This window comes from Teleopsis dalmanni, chromosome 1 (genome assembly GCF_002237135.1).
Source record: "Teleopsis dalmanni isolate 2A chromosome 1, ASM223713v2, whole genome shotgun sequence".
Classification (NCBI taxonomy): Eukaryota; Metazoa; Arthropoda; class Insecta; order Diptera; family Diopsidae; genus Teleopsis; species Teleopsis dalmanni.
The window spans coordinates 51,942,801-51,964,260 of record NC_051846.1 but is presented as its reverse complement, the minus strand read 5'-3'; the positions used below and the strand labels follow the sequence as shown (position 1 = coordinate 51,964,260).

The 21,460-nt window shown below is 29.9% G+C and overlaps 1 protein-coding gene across 1 annotated transcript in view; it reads right to left on the bottom strand.

The window, feature by feature from the left end:
- The window catches only part of LOC119668283, a 32,302-nt gene that overhangs the window by 7,661 nt on the left and 3,181 nt on the right, over positions 1-21,460 (bottom strand). The window contains exons 2-3 of the mRNA XM_038077740.1: positions 17,706-17,995; positions 3,399-3,645 (exon numbers count right to left, since the gene is read on the bottom strand). Of these exons, the coding sequence (XP_037933668.1) occupies positions 3,399-3,645; positions 17,706-17,995 (537 nt within the window). The remainder of the gene's footprint in view (positions 1-3,398; positions 3,646-17,705; positions 17,996-21,460) is intronic.

Genomic DNA, 21,460 nt, shown 5'->3' with positions numbered 1-21,460 from the left:
AAATTTATTTATTGCAATAAATTATTTTTACTTTAATTAAACAAATAAATGAATTCCATTTATTGAAATATTTTATTTATTACAATAGTTAACTCTTAAACGTTCGAAAGTACTGCGTTAATAATCAATTCCTTTAATTAATTTAAAATAATTAGTAATGAAAATTTTACTCTTCTCAATTTTAATATTTTTAATAAATTTTTATTTTCTATGTTTGAAATAAAAATGCATAAAAATTTAATAACATCTTTAATTAACATATTTTATTTAAAAATCAAAAAATACGTAAAATTCTTCATAATTTCCATGTTGTTTTAAATTTACATAGCCTCAGAGTTGTGATATTTTCAAATACTACAGCAATCAGTTAAACCTAGATTTATTTCACGATAAAAGTATCACTGCTTTTATATAAAAACATAAAGCATAGAAATAAAATTGGCGAAAAGGATAACTAAAACCACATCAGATATAAAAATCCTTTCATTTTAACTTTTAAATTGACTCAGAGTTAATTATATGCAAATGAAATAACTGAAAACTTTTGCTACGCTGTTATTACCTTAGCAAAAAAAACCGATTTTATTCACTTTATCATGGCGTATTTTTTTACCAATTTCCTACGGATATTTTAAACTTTTAAAGGATATGCTCATCATTAATTTACGCCTTACATGTGCTTTTCACAGAAAATGTATTGAAAAAATTAAAGATGAAAAAAGTTGCTTGTTCATAGGTGCTTCTAAGAGGGAGTTTAGCGATACGTACCATAAGTTCAACATTAATGCAATTTACATATCATACCAACTTGTACTTTGATACAAACTTTTTATGAATGAAACGCCGTAGAAACTGGGTTCTCCACATAAAACTTTGTGGGATGACCTGCAGCAAGGTCTGTGTTTGTATTCTGCAATAGCGTAGTTGTTGTCATTTTATATAAATGTTGATACAAAAAAAAGAATATATATATATATATATATACATAAAGTAATAAGAACAATTGATTTAAATCATTAAAATTAATTGCAGTAAAAACTTTGCAGCAACAATGCAGCGGCAACATCTCTTGGGGTAGACAAGTTACAATGACAGTTGCATTTACAACAAATTTAAGTTTGTGAAATGCAGTGCTTTCTATTGTAGCTGTATCTTTGCATGAATGGCAAATGTCATTTTAATGAGTTGCAAGTAAAATTTTCGTCTTTTGACTACTATGGTATATTCTATTGCTCAGCGTGCAAGAAAATTCTGTTCCCTCTATTGGTTTTATTATTTTTCCCAGTTGTAGTGTAATAAGCAGGAACGGAACTCTTCAGTGCATGTAACGTGATATCAGTTTTTTGTTTTCAACTTCTTTTATTGTTTGCAGTCAGTTTGGAATGTCTTTGTTTCTTCAAGTGCTCTTTACTTCCAATATCAAAAGAATTTTCTATCTGAATTCATTTACTTCGGTACTTTGTTGAAGTGGTAAGAGTTGCGAATATATAAATAATACATTTTGTTCTTATATACAGCACAATTAATATTATTTTTATATTTTATGTTAGAGTTACATTAATATATATCATTTTAAACAATAACTAATTTCTGATAATGTTTATAAAAGAACAGCCGCAATCAAATATAATGCGATTTTGAAATATTTCGTATTCACTGGAATTTAGGTGTTATCTCTGACTGATAGTTCTGGTGAATTATTCCAATCCAACTGGAATGGTGAGTGGGGATTGGTCATCGTATACAATTATAATTCCGGGGCATAGACTCAAGTAATTCAGATATTCTTAATTGTTTGTACGTGTCTTTATGGCGTTTCTATATATTTTTTTTTAATTTATATACCTTTTACCAATCGTTATAACTATTAAAATTTGTTTGTTTTAATAAGAAAAGTTTTTCAGTTTTTAAGTTAGAAATACGAAATTTTGCAGCATTACTATATTTGATAAATGTTATATAAAATGAAAACCAAAACTGATTCTACTTTAGTGTGAATAAAAATATTATAGAGAGGTTTCGAAAAGTAGAGAACTATAACAATAAAAATTGTTTTATATTATTTTAATTAATTGAGTTTTTTTATGACCATACTGCAGTTTCGAGTATTGCCAAATACCCATCATCAATGGTCTTGGAATTATTTTTTGTATTTAATTATTCGTAACTAATTTTTGAGACTGCAAGTACCAAGGGTTGAACTCGGACCCTGTCAAATTTGAAGCTCAGAGTCAGTGTTCATTAGCCAACTGACCCAGAGTCGTACTTGACATGTATGGTTGAACTTGGAGTTAAAAATCACATTTTCTATGAAAGTAAATGTAATCACTATTGGAATATTCACGTTAAAATTAAATTAAAAAGTATTATGTTAAACTTTACTATATAATGATAATGAATATGAAGAATATGTGTTAGGCATATTGGATTTTTTAAATTGGTTCAAGTTATGATATAGTTGCCATATAAACTGACAAAATGGAAAAAAATTTATTAATTTATTTTTTATTAAATTTTTATCAAAAATGTTGTAAGTCACTATCAAAAATTGGATTGAAAAATTCATCTATAACTGAGATATAAGTCTGGTTATTATGGGGTAGTTTGAGTGATTATGATTAGGGAAAGTTTAAGATAATTATTATTTATTATTGTTAGGGGATTTGGCACTGCGACCGTCAGGTCTATTGTGCCCCCTTCTGGGTTTAGAGTAGGTCTCTAAGCCCTGTTGCGTCAATTAAAAGTAGTGTAGAACCTAGTTTACAGAGTTTTATTGCTTCTTCCTAAGAATATACTTTGCTAGGAGTCTATTCCGTATGAGTATTAGCGTTGGTCATTCTAACAGCACATGTGTGGCCGACTTCTCATTCTCTTCACAGAATCTACAGTTTGCATCCATAAGTATACCCAGTCTTGTAAGGTGGTATTTTAGTTTACAGTGCCCTGTTTTTCTTTTGATAGGTTCATACAATCCTGGTATCTCTTATTGTTATAGTTACCAAAAAGTGATTTAGCTTGTGTTAATCCTGGTATATTATCTCAGAAATGCTTTTTGTTCTGGTTATGAGGTGGTTTAATATTATTGCAGACTACACCTTTGATATTGGATTTGAAACCATAGTTTTATTTTTACTGGTAAAATTGTGTGGGCAGGTTTATCTCGTCTTTACAACAAATGTATCCTTTTTTTGCACAAATGTTTTATATAAAACTATAAAGACTGTCAGTCAGTGTTAATTTAAATTTTTTGTGTTATTTGTAATGCTAGTGATATATTTAAATTAAAAATTTAGTGGCAACCCATTTGCAATTCCACTAAAACACTTACACATTAACCGCCAATGTTTTGTCAAGTGCACTATATAGCATCACTTGAAATAAAACTTAATAATACTCACTTAATGTAAGGCTGATGCAGAGCCACAAGACTGGCATGTATTCCAACACTTATAGCTGCTAAGTGAAAATAATCAAACAGTACTGGTAAATGATAATGCAGTCCTCGACCTGGATGGAAATTGAGTTGCAAGGTGCGTGTCGATGCTAATGATAAATTACTTGTGCCATTTTGTTCAGCAAACCACAGTTCAAGATGTAAAGAGAATTCAGCACGTTCAATTGATTCCTTCAAGTGGCGACTATCAACTGCAAATATAAAAAAATAATTGATGAATAAAATTGAAATACAATCATGATGTGCAAAGCCAACAACAATTTTTATTTTATATAAAACATAATATTAAAAATCATTATTGAGTTTTGAAATTGTAGCATATAAAATATTTAATCGTTGATAAAAATTTAAATTGAAAACAAATCCTTAAAGTAAATATTGTAAATCAAGAAATTCATTGATTTCAAATTTATTCATTCGTTAAGTGTCCTTTATTGCAAAAACACTTTGTTGAACGCATAAAATAAGTAAAGTTCTTCCTTATCTTCCTTATGTCTCTTTTATAAAAATCGAAAGGTGTTACTAAAACTCGACTCGTCGCTTGTTTGTCGTCCTGCAGTTAAATTTGCATAAAGTCTTTGACTGTATTTTACTTTTATTATTACAAGTCTTATTGCCTTGACTTCATGAACAACATGTTAAGGATTTGTGCTACTTTTTTATTTTATGTGAATTTGCATGCTCAGTGTTTTACGTTATCACAAAGTGGTACTTGCAAGTCTTTAGGTATGAAATGAAAGGATCTTACTTAATAAAATAAAAGTGCTACACTACGTTGGGCCTCACCGTACTCACCGTTTTTCTGAAATTGTTTATTCGTTCTTAGAGTATTTCTTCAAGTATCTTTTAGAAAAGAAAGAAAATGCCACTTATAATATAAATGAGTGTGAATAGTTTGTTTCACTTTTTTTGTTCCTAACAATTTTTTATAAATATGTAAATCGTTTTTTAAACGTAAAAACTACGAAGAAGTCTTAGAAGTTATTTTCCATTTACATATTGTTTTGTATATAAAAGCAATCAAGCACACAAAGTATTCTAAGTAGCTTTTTATGGTTTTATATCTTATAATACTTTTAACCAATCCAAAGTTATGTATCAGGAACTAAAGTATAAAAATTTAAGATATAATTTCACAAAAAAGTGTATGAGTAGAAAACTAGCTATTTTCAATATATTTTCTTCAATAAAATTTCATGAAACCTTAACTAACATGAAAAAGATATTTCCGTTTTTCTAGATAATATAGCATAAATGCAAATATGGGCTTTGACAACACTGATATTTAACAGATCATTGGAACGGTATAATCGATACAATAGTGGGACTATGTTCATAGCTCTATGCTGTGAAAATAATTTTATTGTTAATTATAAATTATTGCTATAAAAACAAGATTTAATAAAGAACCTGAGTACATTAGGTATATACATATAAAGACAATAAGATTAATCATACTATAACAAACAAGAAAAAATGTTTTTTTGTGAACATCGTTTTAAAAGATGTGCTGATTCTTACAAGTTTTAGTATTCAAGTAGTAACCATTAATAGTACATCTATTGGTTACACTTCTAAAAGCTAAAATATAAAAAAACACGAAATAAACATGTGAAATATTTTAACTTGAACTTTATTTATCATTAATAAAATTACAACACCGCAACACCATAGAAAGCTTAGTTTCATTAATTTGCTTTAAATGAACCAACATACAATGACAATATTTAAGAAAAGTTCTGAAAAGCTAGCACCGATTATGTAGTTACTGCTTGTACTATATATATAGAGTAGGCTAAGTTGTGTTCTAAATGAGAGAAATTCTAAGTTGTGCCGATAATGTAGTGATGTGTCGATACGTGTTGATAAATGGCTAAATGTGTGCAGTGCAAAAAATCCCAAAAAATCGCACACGTCCCTTAATATCAAAACACAATCTAACACATCCCATGGTTGTCACTACAACTTTACTTTACCTTTAATTTCAAGAGTAATATTTACTATTTAGTACTATTTAAAAGAATACTATTTAAAAATAATTTAGTATAATAATTAGATAATAATTTAGATAATTTTCCTTTTATCCTCCTATTAATATACCTATATAATAATAATTAATTAATATATAATTAAAATGTTGATCGAAGATGTACATTGTATACAATAATTTTATTTTTGCCAGTTTAACGGAATTTTGGAATTTAAATCAAAATAAATAGAATTTTAGAAAGATCTATTGTGAAAATATAGAAACATAACTAAAGAGTACTTATCAAAGATGCCATACCTGCTAAATTAATAAACTTAATGCCGATGTTATGTGGTTACTTCAAATGTCTGCTCTTTCTCCTGTCATATGCATCATATGCAGTGTAAAGTGTCATAGAATGATAGATATGATGTATAATGAAACCTATTTTCTAAACTAGGATTTTAGGAATATGCTGATGATGTATGTATGTTAATCAACTATTGTTATCAACTAAAGAGTGACTTAAATTTCATTTAAACAATCTTTCTATAGACTAACCTGGAAAGAAGTAATAATTAGAAACCAAGCCACTTATTAGTTGCTTAATCACAAAGTGAACTCAAGCCCATGCCTTTAAATGCATTCCAACAATTTTCTCTCAATCTATGGAAATTGCTGTGGCATGAGTGCATAATATAAGAGGAACTTAAGTCTTTGTATTTTAAATGGCATTAATATTGAAATAAATACTTTTTGAAAAAATAAAAAAAAATATTGTAAATTTTTGATCACACATCGTATTCTTGCGATGTGAATTCTTTGATATTTATTTGTAGAATTTTATGTGCAATTTAAGAGCACAGAAAAAACTACGTCTAATACACATTATATATAGGTATACTAACTTAAAAATTAAAAATCATAAACTATTTTATTTTTTGGCAAATAAAATATGTAGTTTTTGTTAGAAATACCAACTAAGTTCCGCACACGACCGTTTTCTTCAAAGACTTTTATTAAAGAGAAAACTTATAACTAAGATAACAATTGTAATATGAAGTTTTAGTATAACATTTTAGTACTTAATTGCACTGTTGCATTTATGCTTACATTTTAGTACTTAATTGCATTGTTGCATTTATGCTTACAAAGTTTCCCTCAATTCAAGTACATTAATTGATTATTCATTATTCCAAACTTTAGTTCAATCTTGTGCAATCTTATATAGTTTTGTAAGTTAATATATATTATAATTTCAAAAATAAATAAAAAAAAATCATTCAAATTTTAATCTTAATCTTTTACAACAGTTAGTTTGTTTTTCTTTAGTTAACAACTTCGTAAACATGTCTGCCGCATTCTCGGATGATGGTACGTATTCCACAGCAATGTCACTTGTTTTTTGTTTCTCACGAATATAATGAAAACGAATATCAATGTGTTTGCTTCGTTTATGTACGGTAGGATTATTAACTAAAAATTGAGCACCTTGATTGTCACAAAAAATAGTCGTAGGTTTAGTAATACAACCGTTAAAACCCATTTCCTGTAGCAGACCTCGAATAAAAGCCACTTCTTTTGCCCCTTGGCATAAAGCGATATATTCCGCTTCCATTGAGCTTAGTGCAACTACGTGCTGTTTTTTTTGACTCCCAGGCTATAGCACCACCTGAAAGAAGAACTACATAACCAGAGAAAGACTTACGGTCTGTAGCATCTGATCCCCAGTCCGCATCTGTGAAACATCTTAAATTTTCGTTATCTGTTTCAAACTTAATAATACCTTTTGAAGATCCTTTAAGATATCGCAGAACATGCTTAGCTGCTACAAAATGTTCTCGATGTGGATGAGAGTTAAATTGAGACAACTTCGCTACTACATGCGCTATGTCAGGCCTTGAAATAACAGCGAGGTACATTAACTCTCCTATTAGTTTCTGATAGTTCTTTTCGATAGCTTCACTGCAATCATCTTTACATTTTTTTAAAACTACTCCATTAGTTCCTGGTGTAGATGCCGCCTTACAATTCGTCATATTCCAACTCTCCAAAAGTTCTTTAACATACTTTTCTTGGTGAATGTAAATCGCACCTCTAGGACTCTCCCTTTCGATTTGCAATCCCAAATAATTTTTTACCGGTCCGCGATCTACAACTTCAACATAATGATTTAACTCGTGAACTATTTCATTCAATTCTTTCATAGAGGAACATGCAACCAACATATCATCCACATAGAGTCCAATCAGTGTAATTATATTTCCCTTTTTCTTGATGTAAACACAATTATCAGATTGACACCGATTAAAATTCATTTTAATTAAAATTGTTGTAATTTTTTTATTCCATTCCCGTCCAGATTGTTTCAATCCATAGATTGATTTTTTCAATCGACACACGGCATCTGGATTCAGCTCGTCTTCAAACATTGGGGGTTGTTTCATATAAATTTCATCTTCTAATTCGCCATGTAGGTATGCTGCAGTAATATCTAAGTGATTGATTAACAATCCATACTTAGCTGCTAATGCCAATAGCAAACGAACTGTAGAGTGTCTCAAAACAGGCGCAAATGTCTCTGTATAGTCTACATTGTATTTTTGTGCGCACCCATGCGCAACCAACCGTGCCTTATAACGATCAACAGTTCCATCAGGTTTTCGTTTAATATTGAATACCCATTTATTTCCGATAACATTTTTATTTTCAGGCTTTTCAACTAATTCCCATGTATTGTTTTTTATTAACGAGTCATATTCGGCTGTCATAGCTTCTCGCCAGTGTTCAGCTTCCTCTGAGTTAAGCGCATCAACTAGGTTTTTCGGATTTTCTATAATAGAACTGAGCATTTCGATTTTTTCATCAGTTTCAACATTGTTTTTTGACTTATCTTCTCTCTTTTTATTTGAAATTACTGTACGGCCTCGAAGCTGTTTTTTATAAACCAATTCAGAATCTGAGTGTGTTTCGTTTGCTGTTTTATCATCGTATATTGATGTTGTGTCAGATTCTGAAGAAACCTCGCCTTGCTCAGCGGATTCTTCATTTTTAATTTCAGTCACCTGATCATTTTTATTTTCAACACTTAGTTTTGGTGTTTCTACTTTAAAAAACGCAAACTCGTTTTCATTTTTGGCACCTGTGCCTTCATTCGGACTGTTTTCAAAACATATTACGTCCCTTGCCAAAATTATTTGCCTGCTGCTTGAATTGTACATCCTGTATGCTTTTGTATAATCAGCGTATCCAACAAATTTCAGCTTAGCTCCCTTCGGAGTGAATTTTCCTCGGAGTGGACCCTTCTGAATAGCCACAGCTTCACATCCAAAAATTCGAAAATGATTCACAGAAGGTTTTCTTCCAACCCATATTTCATATGGTGTAATGCCATTTAATATTTTTGTTGGGGACCGGTTTCTTATGTACACTGCCGTATTAACCGCCTCAGACCACAAACTTTGAGGGAGGTTAGAGTCCAAGAGCATGCATCGAGTCATCTCTACAAGGGTTCGGTTAGCACGTTCTGCTACACCGTTTTGCTGGGGTGTATAACTGACTGTAGTTTGATGAATTATGCCCCGTTGTTCCAAAAATTCTTTAAATTGTTTATTGTTATACTCACCGCCGTTATCACTACGAATAGTTTTTAATTTTTTTTTCTGTCTGCTTTTCTACGCGGACTAAGAACTGCTTAAAAACTGCAAATGCATCTGATTTTTTTCGTAAAAATTTTACTTCAGTATACCTTGAGAAATCATCAATGAACGTGATGAAGTATGCGCTGCCTCCTAAAGAACTCACTTGCATTGGACCACAAATATCCGTGTGAATTAACTCCAGCACGCCTTTCGTTGTGACAACTGATTTAGCATAGTACGGTTTAGAACTCATCTTGCACATTGCACATGTGGAACATTGAAAATCACGAGGTGTGTTTAATTTCATACCCCGCACTAATTCTTTACTTGATAAACTGGACAAGTCTTTTACATTCAAATGTCCATATCTTTTGTGCCAAATAATAAAATCATTGTCTTTCTCACTAATCGCGTTTGCACTCTCTTTGTTTATATTTACTTTAACATTTACACAGAATGTTCCATTACATTCAGTTGCTGTGAACATTTTTTCACCTTGGTTTGTTATTACATCTGCCTTATTTCGTGAAAAATTTACAACAAAACCGTTTTTTATAATTTTCGACACCGAAATAAAATTAGAGTGTAAGCCGGGCACATATAAAACATTTTTAAACAATATTTCACGCTCATTAATAATAGTTTTTATGTTTCCAATACCTTTTGCACTGACTAATTGACCAGAAGCTAATGTCACATTGTTTATGTTTTCTTGCATGGATAAAAAATAGTTTTTTTCTTTACACATATGCGATGTCGCACCGCTATCTAGAATCCAATTATTTGTTTTGTTTTGGTTTTTAAACTCTGTAATATTAAATGCGTATTTTTGCGAGCTTTTAATTGTTCTGCATTGAGCCCGAATATGGCCTCTTTTTCCGCATGCATAACATTTGACATTATCCTTTTTTTGTATATTTCTTTTACCTGAATAAGTGCTTTTACTCATGTTTTCACCGCGAGAATTTATTGCTAATACGGTCTCACTCTCATTATTGTGTTTTTCACTTTGCCTTCTCTCTTCGTCTAAAATTTTGGATATTAATTGTTTTACTGTTGGCAACGAGTCTCGCGTTTCTAGCGCAACAACAAAACTATCCATATCGTCTGGAAGACTATAGAGGAGCATGATTGAAAGCAAATCGTCAGTTAAAATTACCCCAATTTCATTGAGATCTTCTATTATAGTGCTAAACCGATTAAGCTGCAAAGCGAATTTCTCATTTTTATCAATCTTAAATCGAACTAAACTTTTAAATAAAGCCACCTTTCGTGATGGGCCTCCTGTTTTATAAATGTCACTCAGTACTTGCCATGCTTCTTTCGAAGTTTTGCAATTTTTTATGTGTACCAATTCCGATGTTTTCACGCACAACAATATTGTGGCCAATGCCTTCTGGTCAGTAACACGTGATTCTACAGTTTCTTTTTCTTTAATTTGATCTATCGCACTCCAATAGTCTAGTGTGATTAGCAAACTACGCATTTGGATAGACCATGTTGCATAGTTTTCTGAATTTAGTTTTTCGATCTGACTCGCGCTACACGACATTTTATTTACCTTTTATTATTTTTTAAAAAAAAATTCACTTTTTACGAAAATACGCTCTTTAATGAAAAAACAAATTGACTGAAAAACACGTGGGTGTCTGGGCCCATAACCCTTGTTAGAAATACCAACTAAGTTCCGCACACGACCGTTTTCTTCAAAGACTTTTATTAAAGAGAAAACTTATAACTAAGATAACAATTGTAATATGAAGTTTTAGTATAACATTTTAGTACTTAATTGCACTGTTGCATTTATGCTTACATTTTAGTACTTAATTGCATTGTTGCATTTATGCTTACAGTTTTCAGATAATTATTTTGATTGATATTTATTAAGAAAATTTTAAAATTAAACTTTTCAGGTATGGTTGAGACGATACTTAATGATAGAATTTACTCTATACATGTATTAGTATATGTATTTACTATACCTATGAAAAAAATTATTTTATTTTCTTGTGGTAAATTTTGTAAACAAATTAACAATTCTGTAATTAACCAGTTTTTCATACCCTACCCTAATAATTCAATTAGCAAAGTGATTAAACAGTCTTACTTAAGACTGTTAAGATACTTTAAGTATCTTAATTATTTTTTAAAAGTTTACTGTTATATATGATCACGTTTTGTTAAACGCAAAGGGCAAGAACTTGAAACTAAAAAATTTTTTAATTATTATTGAACTGTTATTAATTAATATATTTTTAAAACCATCAACAATATTTCTTGCAGTAAATTAACAGTTAACACGAGTCATGATATTTAACAGTTTATTAAATCAATTTTAATTATAACACCACAGCGATTAATTGAATTGAATCATTGCTCTGTAACGTGATTGAAATTTTTCATGTACTCTTAATTTAATTATGCATATCTAACGCGTAATAGTATAAATCTTTGCCATTATAATTAAAATTACTATTATTACAGAAATGTCCTCAGGCGATTGAATCGCTGATATTGCATATTTGAAACAGTTTGAGCAAACAAAACAGTAATTAATTATTAATGATAGGCAATAGGCAAATTTGTGCTCCACATTAATGACGTGGAGCACAAACGACGTAATATACAAATTCATACTTGCATAATTAAAGTGATTGAAGTGATTTTCATAGGTATGTAAATGAACGTCAGTATTGTTTTGCAAATGCGATGGTAATAGCCTTAATAATCCAATATTAACTAATTACATCTTATAACAACTTTAATTTGAAATTAATACTGACCTTTAATGCTGTTATGATAACTCAATAAGAAGTTTTCCTCTATGACTACTAATAGAGGAGAAATCCCTTTGCTATTTCATTAAATTTCTAAACGAACCTACATATATCGAGCATAAATTTTGTAGGTAATTTATTTTCAACTCAGTTTACACTAAGATACTTATATACTGAAAATTTATTATATTAAGCTAAAAGCACCATTATATAAATGTTTATGTGCTCCGGCAAGTATTTTATTATTTACAGTTGAATTCTTTTATGACTTTTATGGCTTTTATGATCTTTAAGTTTAGATTGTAGGTGGATGAGTATATGAATATAAAAATAATTTTAATACAAAACTATTTATGAACTCAAAAAATGTTTGTTTTAAAAAAGTTTACAATATTCATAAATTATTTTAATATTGTGTAAAATCGTTACTTTTCAGTTTTGTAAAAATATTTACGATCATAAGCATAACCGTTTATAAATATGAAGTTGGCCTAAAAATGATCTCAATTATATAGAAAAAAAAGTTAGCTTTAATTAAGTTTGAGATCAATTAGTACCTTTTGCATATTTAAAATACAATATATTATTTAATATATTATTACTGTTGAAACTTTTTTTAAATTTTATATTTTACTTGTACTTTACTGTTATGAATGGAACTTTTTAGCAATTAACGTAGAATAATTTTATAGAATCTAAAATTGTTTCTATAATAATATTTCTAAACAATATTTGTTTATTATTCAAGCCAAAAATATTTGAAAAAGAATTTTATACTATGTGCCCATTTCATGAAAACAAAAACAGTAACAATGACGTATGTATCCCGAAGTATGAAATCGTTTCTTCAGTGAGTTGTTACCAAACATAACAGCCAGGCAGCTATAATGGCAGTCATATCCTACCAGGTAACATCCAAACTTATATGGGAGTGCATTGATAAGCTGAACATACTCAGCTGCAACAATCAGGTGCACCTAATACGGATTCCGAGCAATGAAATGACAGACAAACTTCCAAGAAGAGGCGCTCGCTTCAAGAACAATAGGCCCAGAACCATTCTGTAGTCTACGCAAAGGAACTCTACCCAATCTTATGAATGGCGCAGAGGAAAAAGAAAGAGAACTCTATATGGAAAGGTTATCAAGACGATTGCAATCTAAAATGCTTTTAGGGATTTACAACCTAAAATGCTTCAAAAATTACATAGTACAATTAAAAAATTAGAATTATTGCGGTATTATTGACCAGTCACTGTAGATTGAATGATCACCTTTTGAAGTTAGGAATTCAATCCAACTCAGACTTCAGATACTGTAAAGAAGAGAGAGGAACTGCATACCATGCGCTTGGGGAGTACCCGTCACTGATGCACAAGCGGAAGAAACACCTAGGAGGGTATTTCATGCATCATAAGAACTCAAGACTAGGAAAGATAGGTTCTATACTGTTTTTCATTAAAGAAATCGAACTTAGAGAAACACTCTAATCCGACTAAGGGGTACAACAATAATATCAAACGTACTAGTTTGAACTCTGTTATCACACTATTCTTTATTTATGATCTACAGCTTTTTTAGAGCAAGAGTAAAATACAAAAAAAAAAATGAAATTTCTTTTAGGTACCCTAAAAAAAAAAATAATTAAAGAAAGTTTATTCATTAAAAATATTTGTAAAAAAATATTTTTTAAATCACACCACCGGTACCCATCAGGCCCAAGTGTAATCAACATTCTTAACTAGTCAAATAATTTTCCATTAAAAATTCTTCAAAATCAATGGGATAGTTTCAAAGCGTACATAGAACAAATACAAAATTTAATTTGTATATAGACATATCGTACATACAAGTATATATTATAAATATAGATTGATATATTGTGTGATTTTTATGTATTATTTTATTTCACATGCAAAATCAATAATTGATTTCATGTTTCAGAAAAATAATTTATCTTTTTATCATATCTAGAAATTTATATACTTGTGATATAATCATATGTAATGTCAAGTTTGGAATAGTAGTAATAAAAATGTATCTATTTGATAAGTATTGGAATAAAATATGTATTCGAAAATATATTTCGTTGCGTAGGTTTTCCACAAAATCAGTTTGTGAATTAATTATAATTTCAGTTAAATTAATTATACATGACAGTTTGAGGGTTTATTTGATGAAAGGTACTTATGGCGCAAGGTGTAGTTGTTTTTTTGATTCAAAATATTTTGATTTCATTTTCCTAACTTTTGTTCAGTCTTTTAATATTTGGAATTAATTAATTAATTGTATTATTATTTATTGTATTGTATTAAGATTGAATGTTATTTTACAAGAACAATATTTATTGCTAATGGAACAGTTCTCTCTAAGATATCGAATAATCAAGAAAAATTTACACAAAAAACGCTTTAATCACAAACACATCAGTATCACTATAAGTTAGTATCAGTATAAGTTAGAACAGTAAAGAAATTCCAAAACAGTATTGTTTAAAGCGAATTTTTTTGAAAAATATATCACAAAAATTATATTTATCCATATTTATAAAAATAAATATCATAAAAATGATTAAAACTTTGTTCCAGAGCCGATAAGAGTGAATCCATAAAAATTCTGAGCGCTGCGACATCTATGAGTGAATGATGGTAAGTAAATTATAGAGACTCTCTCTATATAATATTATAAATAAAATTCTTGAGAGAAATTATTACAGAAGTTCAGATGGTGACCTCAGAATATTATTTAAAAGTTCTACTAAGATTATAGATTAGAATCTGACAAGCTATCTGGCCAAAATATCGATAGCTGAGATATAGTGTTTTGCTATACAATATTGCAACATTGAACAAATTCTTCATGATACGAAAATTCTTGACAAAAAAGGCAACACACTTATCGAGTATCCAAATAAAATTGATAAGATACTATTCCAATCATCCAAAAGACTTCAACCGATATGCTGAAACAATTATTGAATTAGGAGTGAAAGTAAAACAAATGCTGATTTTTTAATTTTGTTACATGATATATGTTTGGAATGATAGGTTTGGAAGCTTAATTTAATAGTTTTAGAGTATTAAGTGAGTCGGCTACCGTCCAACAAATGGCTCCACTAAAGTGAAGGATTAGCCGAAGTAGATCACGAAACTACTTGGGTTCTTTTTCGTCCTTCTATTCTCGGATGTCGTTAAAGCTGGTGTTAAAGCTGGAGTGGCTTCCGTTCGCATAATTACATCTCTTGTTAATGCAAGCAGCTCATTTAGCTTGAGGTTGCCTGCCAAGTTATCACCAACTCAATGGTGTCCCAAGACAGTCTTCCTACTACTTGCCAGTGCTGGACATTGGCACAATATATGCATCGCTGTCTCCTTTTCTTCTAGACAAGTGTCTTGCTCAGTAACAGTTATCTTTTTGAGGTGATACTTGAAGTTGCCATGTCCACAGTAATTAGTGAGGTCAGCCAGCTTAGGGTACTCCGCGTATAGCTGAGCACTTTTATCGGTTCCCTGACCCATGGTTTCGGCAACATGAGTTTGGTCTGTCTACAAGTGCTCAACTCTCTCCATCTCTTGAGATGAAGTGAGGTTATCTATTTATAGACATAGGCTGTCATGATGTTGTAACCCAATGGTTTTCTAGGTTCTGGGCCGCAGAAGTTATGGCTTGATACTTACTTTGCAAGTTCATATGCCTTCTCGTGTTGCTCAATACCGATGTGTCCCTTAACCCACATGATCGTTACCTCATTTCCATGAGCACATTCCATGAGCTTGGTTACACACATGAGCTTGGTTGAACTAAGCTGTTAGCTATGTAGGTGAATTGGCTAAGACATATACAAGTATGCCAATCAGTAATACATACCTTGTGCTTTAAAGATTCCAATAAAAAAAGAATAGTGCAACGTCATCTATTTTGTTGGCTTATTTGGATAAGAATTTATTTAAGATAACTTGATTTCAATCACTGGGGAAAAATTATGAGAAACCATGCAGATTGTAGGCTAAGACAGTATTTGACCACAACTCAAGAAAAATAAAAAAAAGGAAAATTTAATATTATTATTGTATAAAAGCGTAGTAATTGAGAGATTTTAATTTTAAAATGTACATTTTGGAAACAATTAGTTAATAGCATAATAAGTTTTGAAATAAAATTAATTAGATACTACTTATTTCTTCTGCCTGTGAAGAAAATATATTAAATTTATGAAATATTTATAACTTTCAGAGGAATAACTGCTTGTATTATAGTACATAAACTATTTTTACCAATTTAATGGGAAACTTCATTTAATTTGTACTTAATGCATTTAGTCTTAGTTTTACATTTAAAACTTTTAAATTAATTTGTTTACGTTCTTCAAGTTACTTCAACTTTTAACAAACCAAACTTTTGCAATTTACAATACATACAATAAACAAAGTATAATTAATGTTTGTTTTTGTTCCATAAAAATTTTTAGCCATTCTTCTGTGGCACAGAAGAAATCTTTAATTAGCACGTATTTCTAATTTCGTATCAGTTTGAAAAGTTTGAATTTATGCATTAAACTTGAAGTTGTTGGAATTTTACAAGAATGCAGAATTTTACTTGAGCAAGTAGGAAAGGGTGCCGCCCGTTATGTGTCAAATAACACATTTTTGCATCACTTATGCATATTTATTATATAAAATCTAAAATGAAACATGAACTATATCTTTCTTGAATTTAGGGTGCAACCAGAGCAAATTAATTCTTATTGTTGTTATATTTTTATTTTATTTCGTTGTCAAGTACGACGACAAAAAATCTTCATAAATCACAGACACCTTGAACGTGTGCAAGTTCTCATTTTTGCAAGTACCCAAGATACTTAAGCAATAATTTTAGTAGAACAAAATTTTTTATATTTTTATATTTATATATATTTTAAGTAAATTTTTTTTAACGTTTTTGTCTCAGATACTTGCTACTTGCCACATGTCAGTTGACGCTTTCGATCAAAATATGCAGGTCAATGCGATTTGATTCGAATGTGCAACATTGAAAAATATTTAACAAAAAAAGAAAATATTAATTTGTATTTAACAAACAAATAATAAAATCTGCCAGCAAATATTTTATTTTAATTGCTTGCATATATGATTGATTAGCTAATGCAAAAAAAAGCCAACCTTACCTGTATAATATCTATATGTAAAGTTAAAGAACTAATTAGAATATATTAAATGTATAAGTGAATAATTGAATTAATTAAATTAAATATCAATATGAATAAAGAATGTTTGCAAACATTTGATAACTAATAAATATTTTTATATTATTTTTAAACAAAATTTTTGAAAACGAACAAAAATGTATTCCTTTTTGGCAGGCAGTCTTTGTTTCAGTTTGCGTTTTTGCGAGAGGAAAATTTCATCTTTTGGCAACACGTACTAAAATTGTAAAGTGCCAAAGTCATTGCCCCTTGCTGCTCTGCGAATGCCGGGCAAATGAGAAATGCAGGCAATGCGACAATTTTTCGATATTAAAATTTTTTTTTTGGCTAAAATGTCAAGTTGCGTTGCAGCAAGTTTAACCGCCTGCTATGCGGCAATTTGCAATTCCTTTAAACCATTTCGTTGCCATAAGGAAAGTGCATTGTCCTTAGTACAATGACAAGCTCAATTAATTAAATATCTTGGCATTTCAGTGCTAATTTGAAATGCTATCTACACCAGCAGATTGTATAATTTTGGCTGTTCGCTAGTTAAGTCAGAAACTCTAGCAGAGATACATAATATCTGAACTCAATCAGATGCTATATTGTCTCAACGCCACGTTTGCAAGACAATGTTTTTAATCATTTTCAATGAATGCACTTTCAAACAAAGTACTTACCTAATAAATGCGTACGAAAGTGTATGACATCGCGCAACGTCACCTCTTCGTTGCGATAAAGTATCTGAAATACACGTGAGGCACCACAGCCGTTAATTATGTATGCAGATCCAGGCATTGTACAGTTTGGTGGCTGATTTTGTGACTGCTGTTGCAGGTCGGCATCACCGATAAGTTCGCCATTTGTTAACGATTGTGACTGATTTTGATTGTTGGATTCTGGTATGCTGGTCTCCACTTGCACCGGTAGCCTTGGTGCAACACGCAAAGCGCAGCGAACTTGATACAAGCTGCAAAATAGAGTTATAAATATTTAGCATTATATATCTGGCATATTTTTTAAGTTAAACAACAGCATACATATTCGATTGAATATATCAAAATAAAATTACATTACATTGCGGACATGGTGTAGAGATTCAATTCAATTACAATGTGCCACAGAACTAAAAAACTAACATTTGTCAATATGTAAAATGTTCAATTGTTCGAATTTTACTTCTTGGTCTTCCTGTTTTTATCACGTTAAAACAGAAAAGGCATTTTTAATTCTGTTGACATTTCGGTCGACAGCTGCCAGCAACTCTGCTCTACTGACATACGCAGCTATTTTTTTTTGTTTGGAAACTTTCCTGTGGATATGTGATATACGAGTTTATGCAAATATTCATTTCAAATAAATAATAAAAAAATCGGACACAACAATGATAAAAAAATTTGTTGACTAAAAAGAAAAATATCACTTAAGGAATTAGTGGGTCATTTCAATTAGAGCAGCTATTAGTGCCACAACAAAAAATTGTTGTATTCGACATTTTAAAATTTTTTAATTAAAATCTTTTTTGATCTTTTTTATAAATGCAATAAAAATAGATTGTTCAAATTAATTTATATTTTGGTATTTTTGGACAATAGGGTTTTAAAAGTTTATTTAATTTGAAAAACCAATGTTTTTTTTATCGAACTATTAATAATTCACAACTTTCTTTAATTATTTCTTTAAATTTTATTGTTATTTATTGTATTATTAAAAGTGGTAGTAGTAATTTTTTGTGTTGTGAAAGTTTACACTAAACTGAACACTCAAAATTTAAAAAATAATTTCAAAAAATTGATTTTTCTACATACCTATATTGGTTTGACTTGTTAATAGAAGTCAATATTTTGGGCAAATTTGGAAAATCGTATACAACTTTTGAAATTTTTATTCGATTTTTATGTTCTGCTATTCAAAACATTTGCATTAAAACTAGTGAACAAAAATAATGAGTGCAGTATTGTAGTGTACTGGTTATTGTCCGAAACCACAAACAGTACACTAAAAAATCAAAGCAACATGTCCGAAACACTAAAATAGTGTACTGTTTCCGAAATCTCATGCTAAATAAGTTCGGTTTGTTTGAATTTCACGCTGTGTTCAATTCCCGATTGTAGTGATATTTTTAACTATCTCTGCACGATGGTTAATGATTAACTTCTTTTACGGAAGTTATTGTTTTTAGTGTTCTCTTAGTATTCAATTGAATTCAATTCAATATTTAGTTACTTCTGCTTCTAAACTTAAAGTTGTAACATAAGGAGGTTTGGTGTTTACTTATAGCTAGGTTAAAAAGATAAGCGATAAGAACAAAGAAGTATAGAATTAGTAGGAATATATATAATGAAATCGATTGCGCGTTTGAAAACTCTATATGAAATTTTCACAAGGTCTAGCTCAAGTCTAAGTGCTGCATTATTTGTAGCTTGGGGGAGTGCTAACAAGCGTTTGTGTAGTACGTTTACTGAACGAACAGTTTATTTTCGTCCACTAATTAAAACAATCCTTGACATCGATTAAAAAAACTTTTTTTTGTTAATATTTCTGTTGCAGTTCCATCACATTTAAAATCGAAAAACTTTAAAAAACCTCAAAAATTTTTCATCTGCACATTTTTAACTACAATAACTAAACCAATTAAGTCATATTGACTAGCTTAAAATATTCGTACAAGTTTCAGTTTTTATTATATAAAACTATATTTACTAAAAAAGTTATAGAGGCACATGCAGAATGATTTTTTAAGAATAATTAAAATAAATTTTTTAACAAATACCGTAAAAAAAGCATTTAAAAAGCATAATTTTCATAACGTTATGGTTCCTCATAATGAGTACTATTCTAACTGTAGTTCACAATCTGATTGCCCAGCACTAGTCGTAAGACATCTATCCGCAATAGGTTCCGATTCTTTAAATCTCCAGAACATACGCGGCGGCGATTGTCTATGCAGGGGGTTTATTTTTTGAAGAATCTTGATTAGCTCCAAGAACTCCAGATTAGCTTCCTCGAATGGGCATTGCCGGCTTTGCAAAAGATGTGTTTTTTTAAGGCTCTTAGTAATTATACAGGAACACAATGGACCAATAGGCCTAAGTATATTCTTGGAATCATCTATATTACACAACCTAACCTAAGTCTTTAATCAATATTTCCAGTGTTTGCAGTATAAATATATTACATATTTTATTAAAATAATACAGTATTTTCCTAGTGTAGAATAAGTGAGCCTCTTACTAAAATTGTTTACGTAAGTCAACATATTTTATATTAGTCTATAGTATATTAATTAGTGTCCTTCTTAAAACCTGATTAAACTTACCTACATATAAAACAGACTACCGCTAATAGTTGCAGGACTATCTGAAAGTGCCTACCTAACTGAAATTATAGCCTAGAGAATTTAGAGGTCTTAACGGTCACAATCATAAACCAGCAGTACAATGAAATTCATCGTAATTAATATCATACATCAATGCTATGGTACTGATGCGATGCAAGGGCATTGCTTTAGTATATATCTCGAATAGAACAGTCATGCGAGGTATTATATATTTAATTTAATCACTAAATAACTAATTTAATCACTGCTACAAAACTGATGATTCTGTAATAAAATCATTTTATATCGAATTTTCTTTAGTGATGAGGCTCATTAGGTTTAATGGGTATGCCAACAAACAAAATTTACGTATATAGGGCAATTACTATTCAGATCAATAGGTTTCACAAACATGTAATTTCACGTTTTTGATTATATAAATGGTTTCCCAAGATCATGCGATCAAATGAAATGTCCACCAAGATCATACGATTTGTCTCCGCTGAGAGTGATAACCCCACTTTTTTGTGGGGTTACACAAAATATGTGTTTTTACAGACAATCTTCAATAATATTTGAAAGGATCCGGTACTATAAGATGTCCTATTAAAAATATTTGAATAATATTATGTTCGACACCTAATGACAAGGCCCAAACCACATATTGAAATAAAACTTTGGTAGAATTCTTAATAAGAAATATGTTTTATTTATAGAAAAGAAAATGGATATTTCCATATTTTATATAGATAGGTACTGTTTTTACTTTTACAAAAATTTTGATTAAAGTAATTAATTATAAAACAAATATTTTTACTTGCTAAATGATATATCAAGACTTGTACTTTTGCAGTACACGCAGATATGTAAAGAATTTTTTTGCTTTATATTAAATTGAAGATTCTTTGTTCATTATCATAATATCTTTAAATATTTAAAATGATTTTTTAATACATGTTACATTTTTAGAATCTGTTTTTGGTTAATAATAAACCAAAAAACGAAAAAGAATCTGCCCTTAACCTTATTTTTGTTTTAAGTTTAATAGACGTCACTATTTTTATTTATAAATCATTTCAACGCGGTTCAAAGTGGTTGGGCACGTTAGGTTGAACT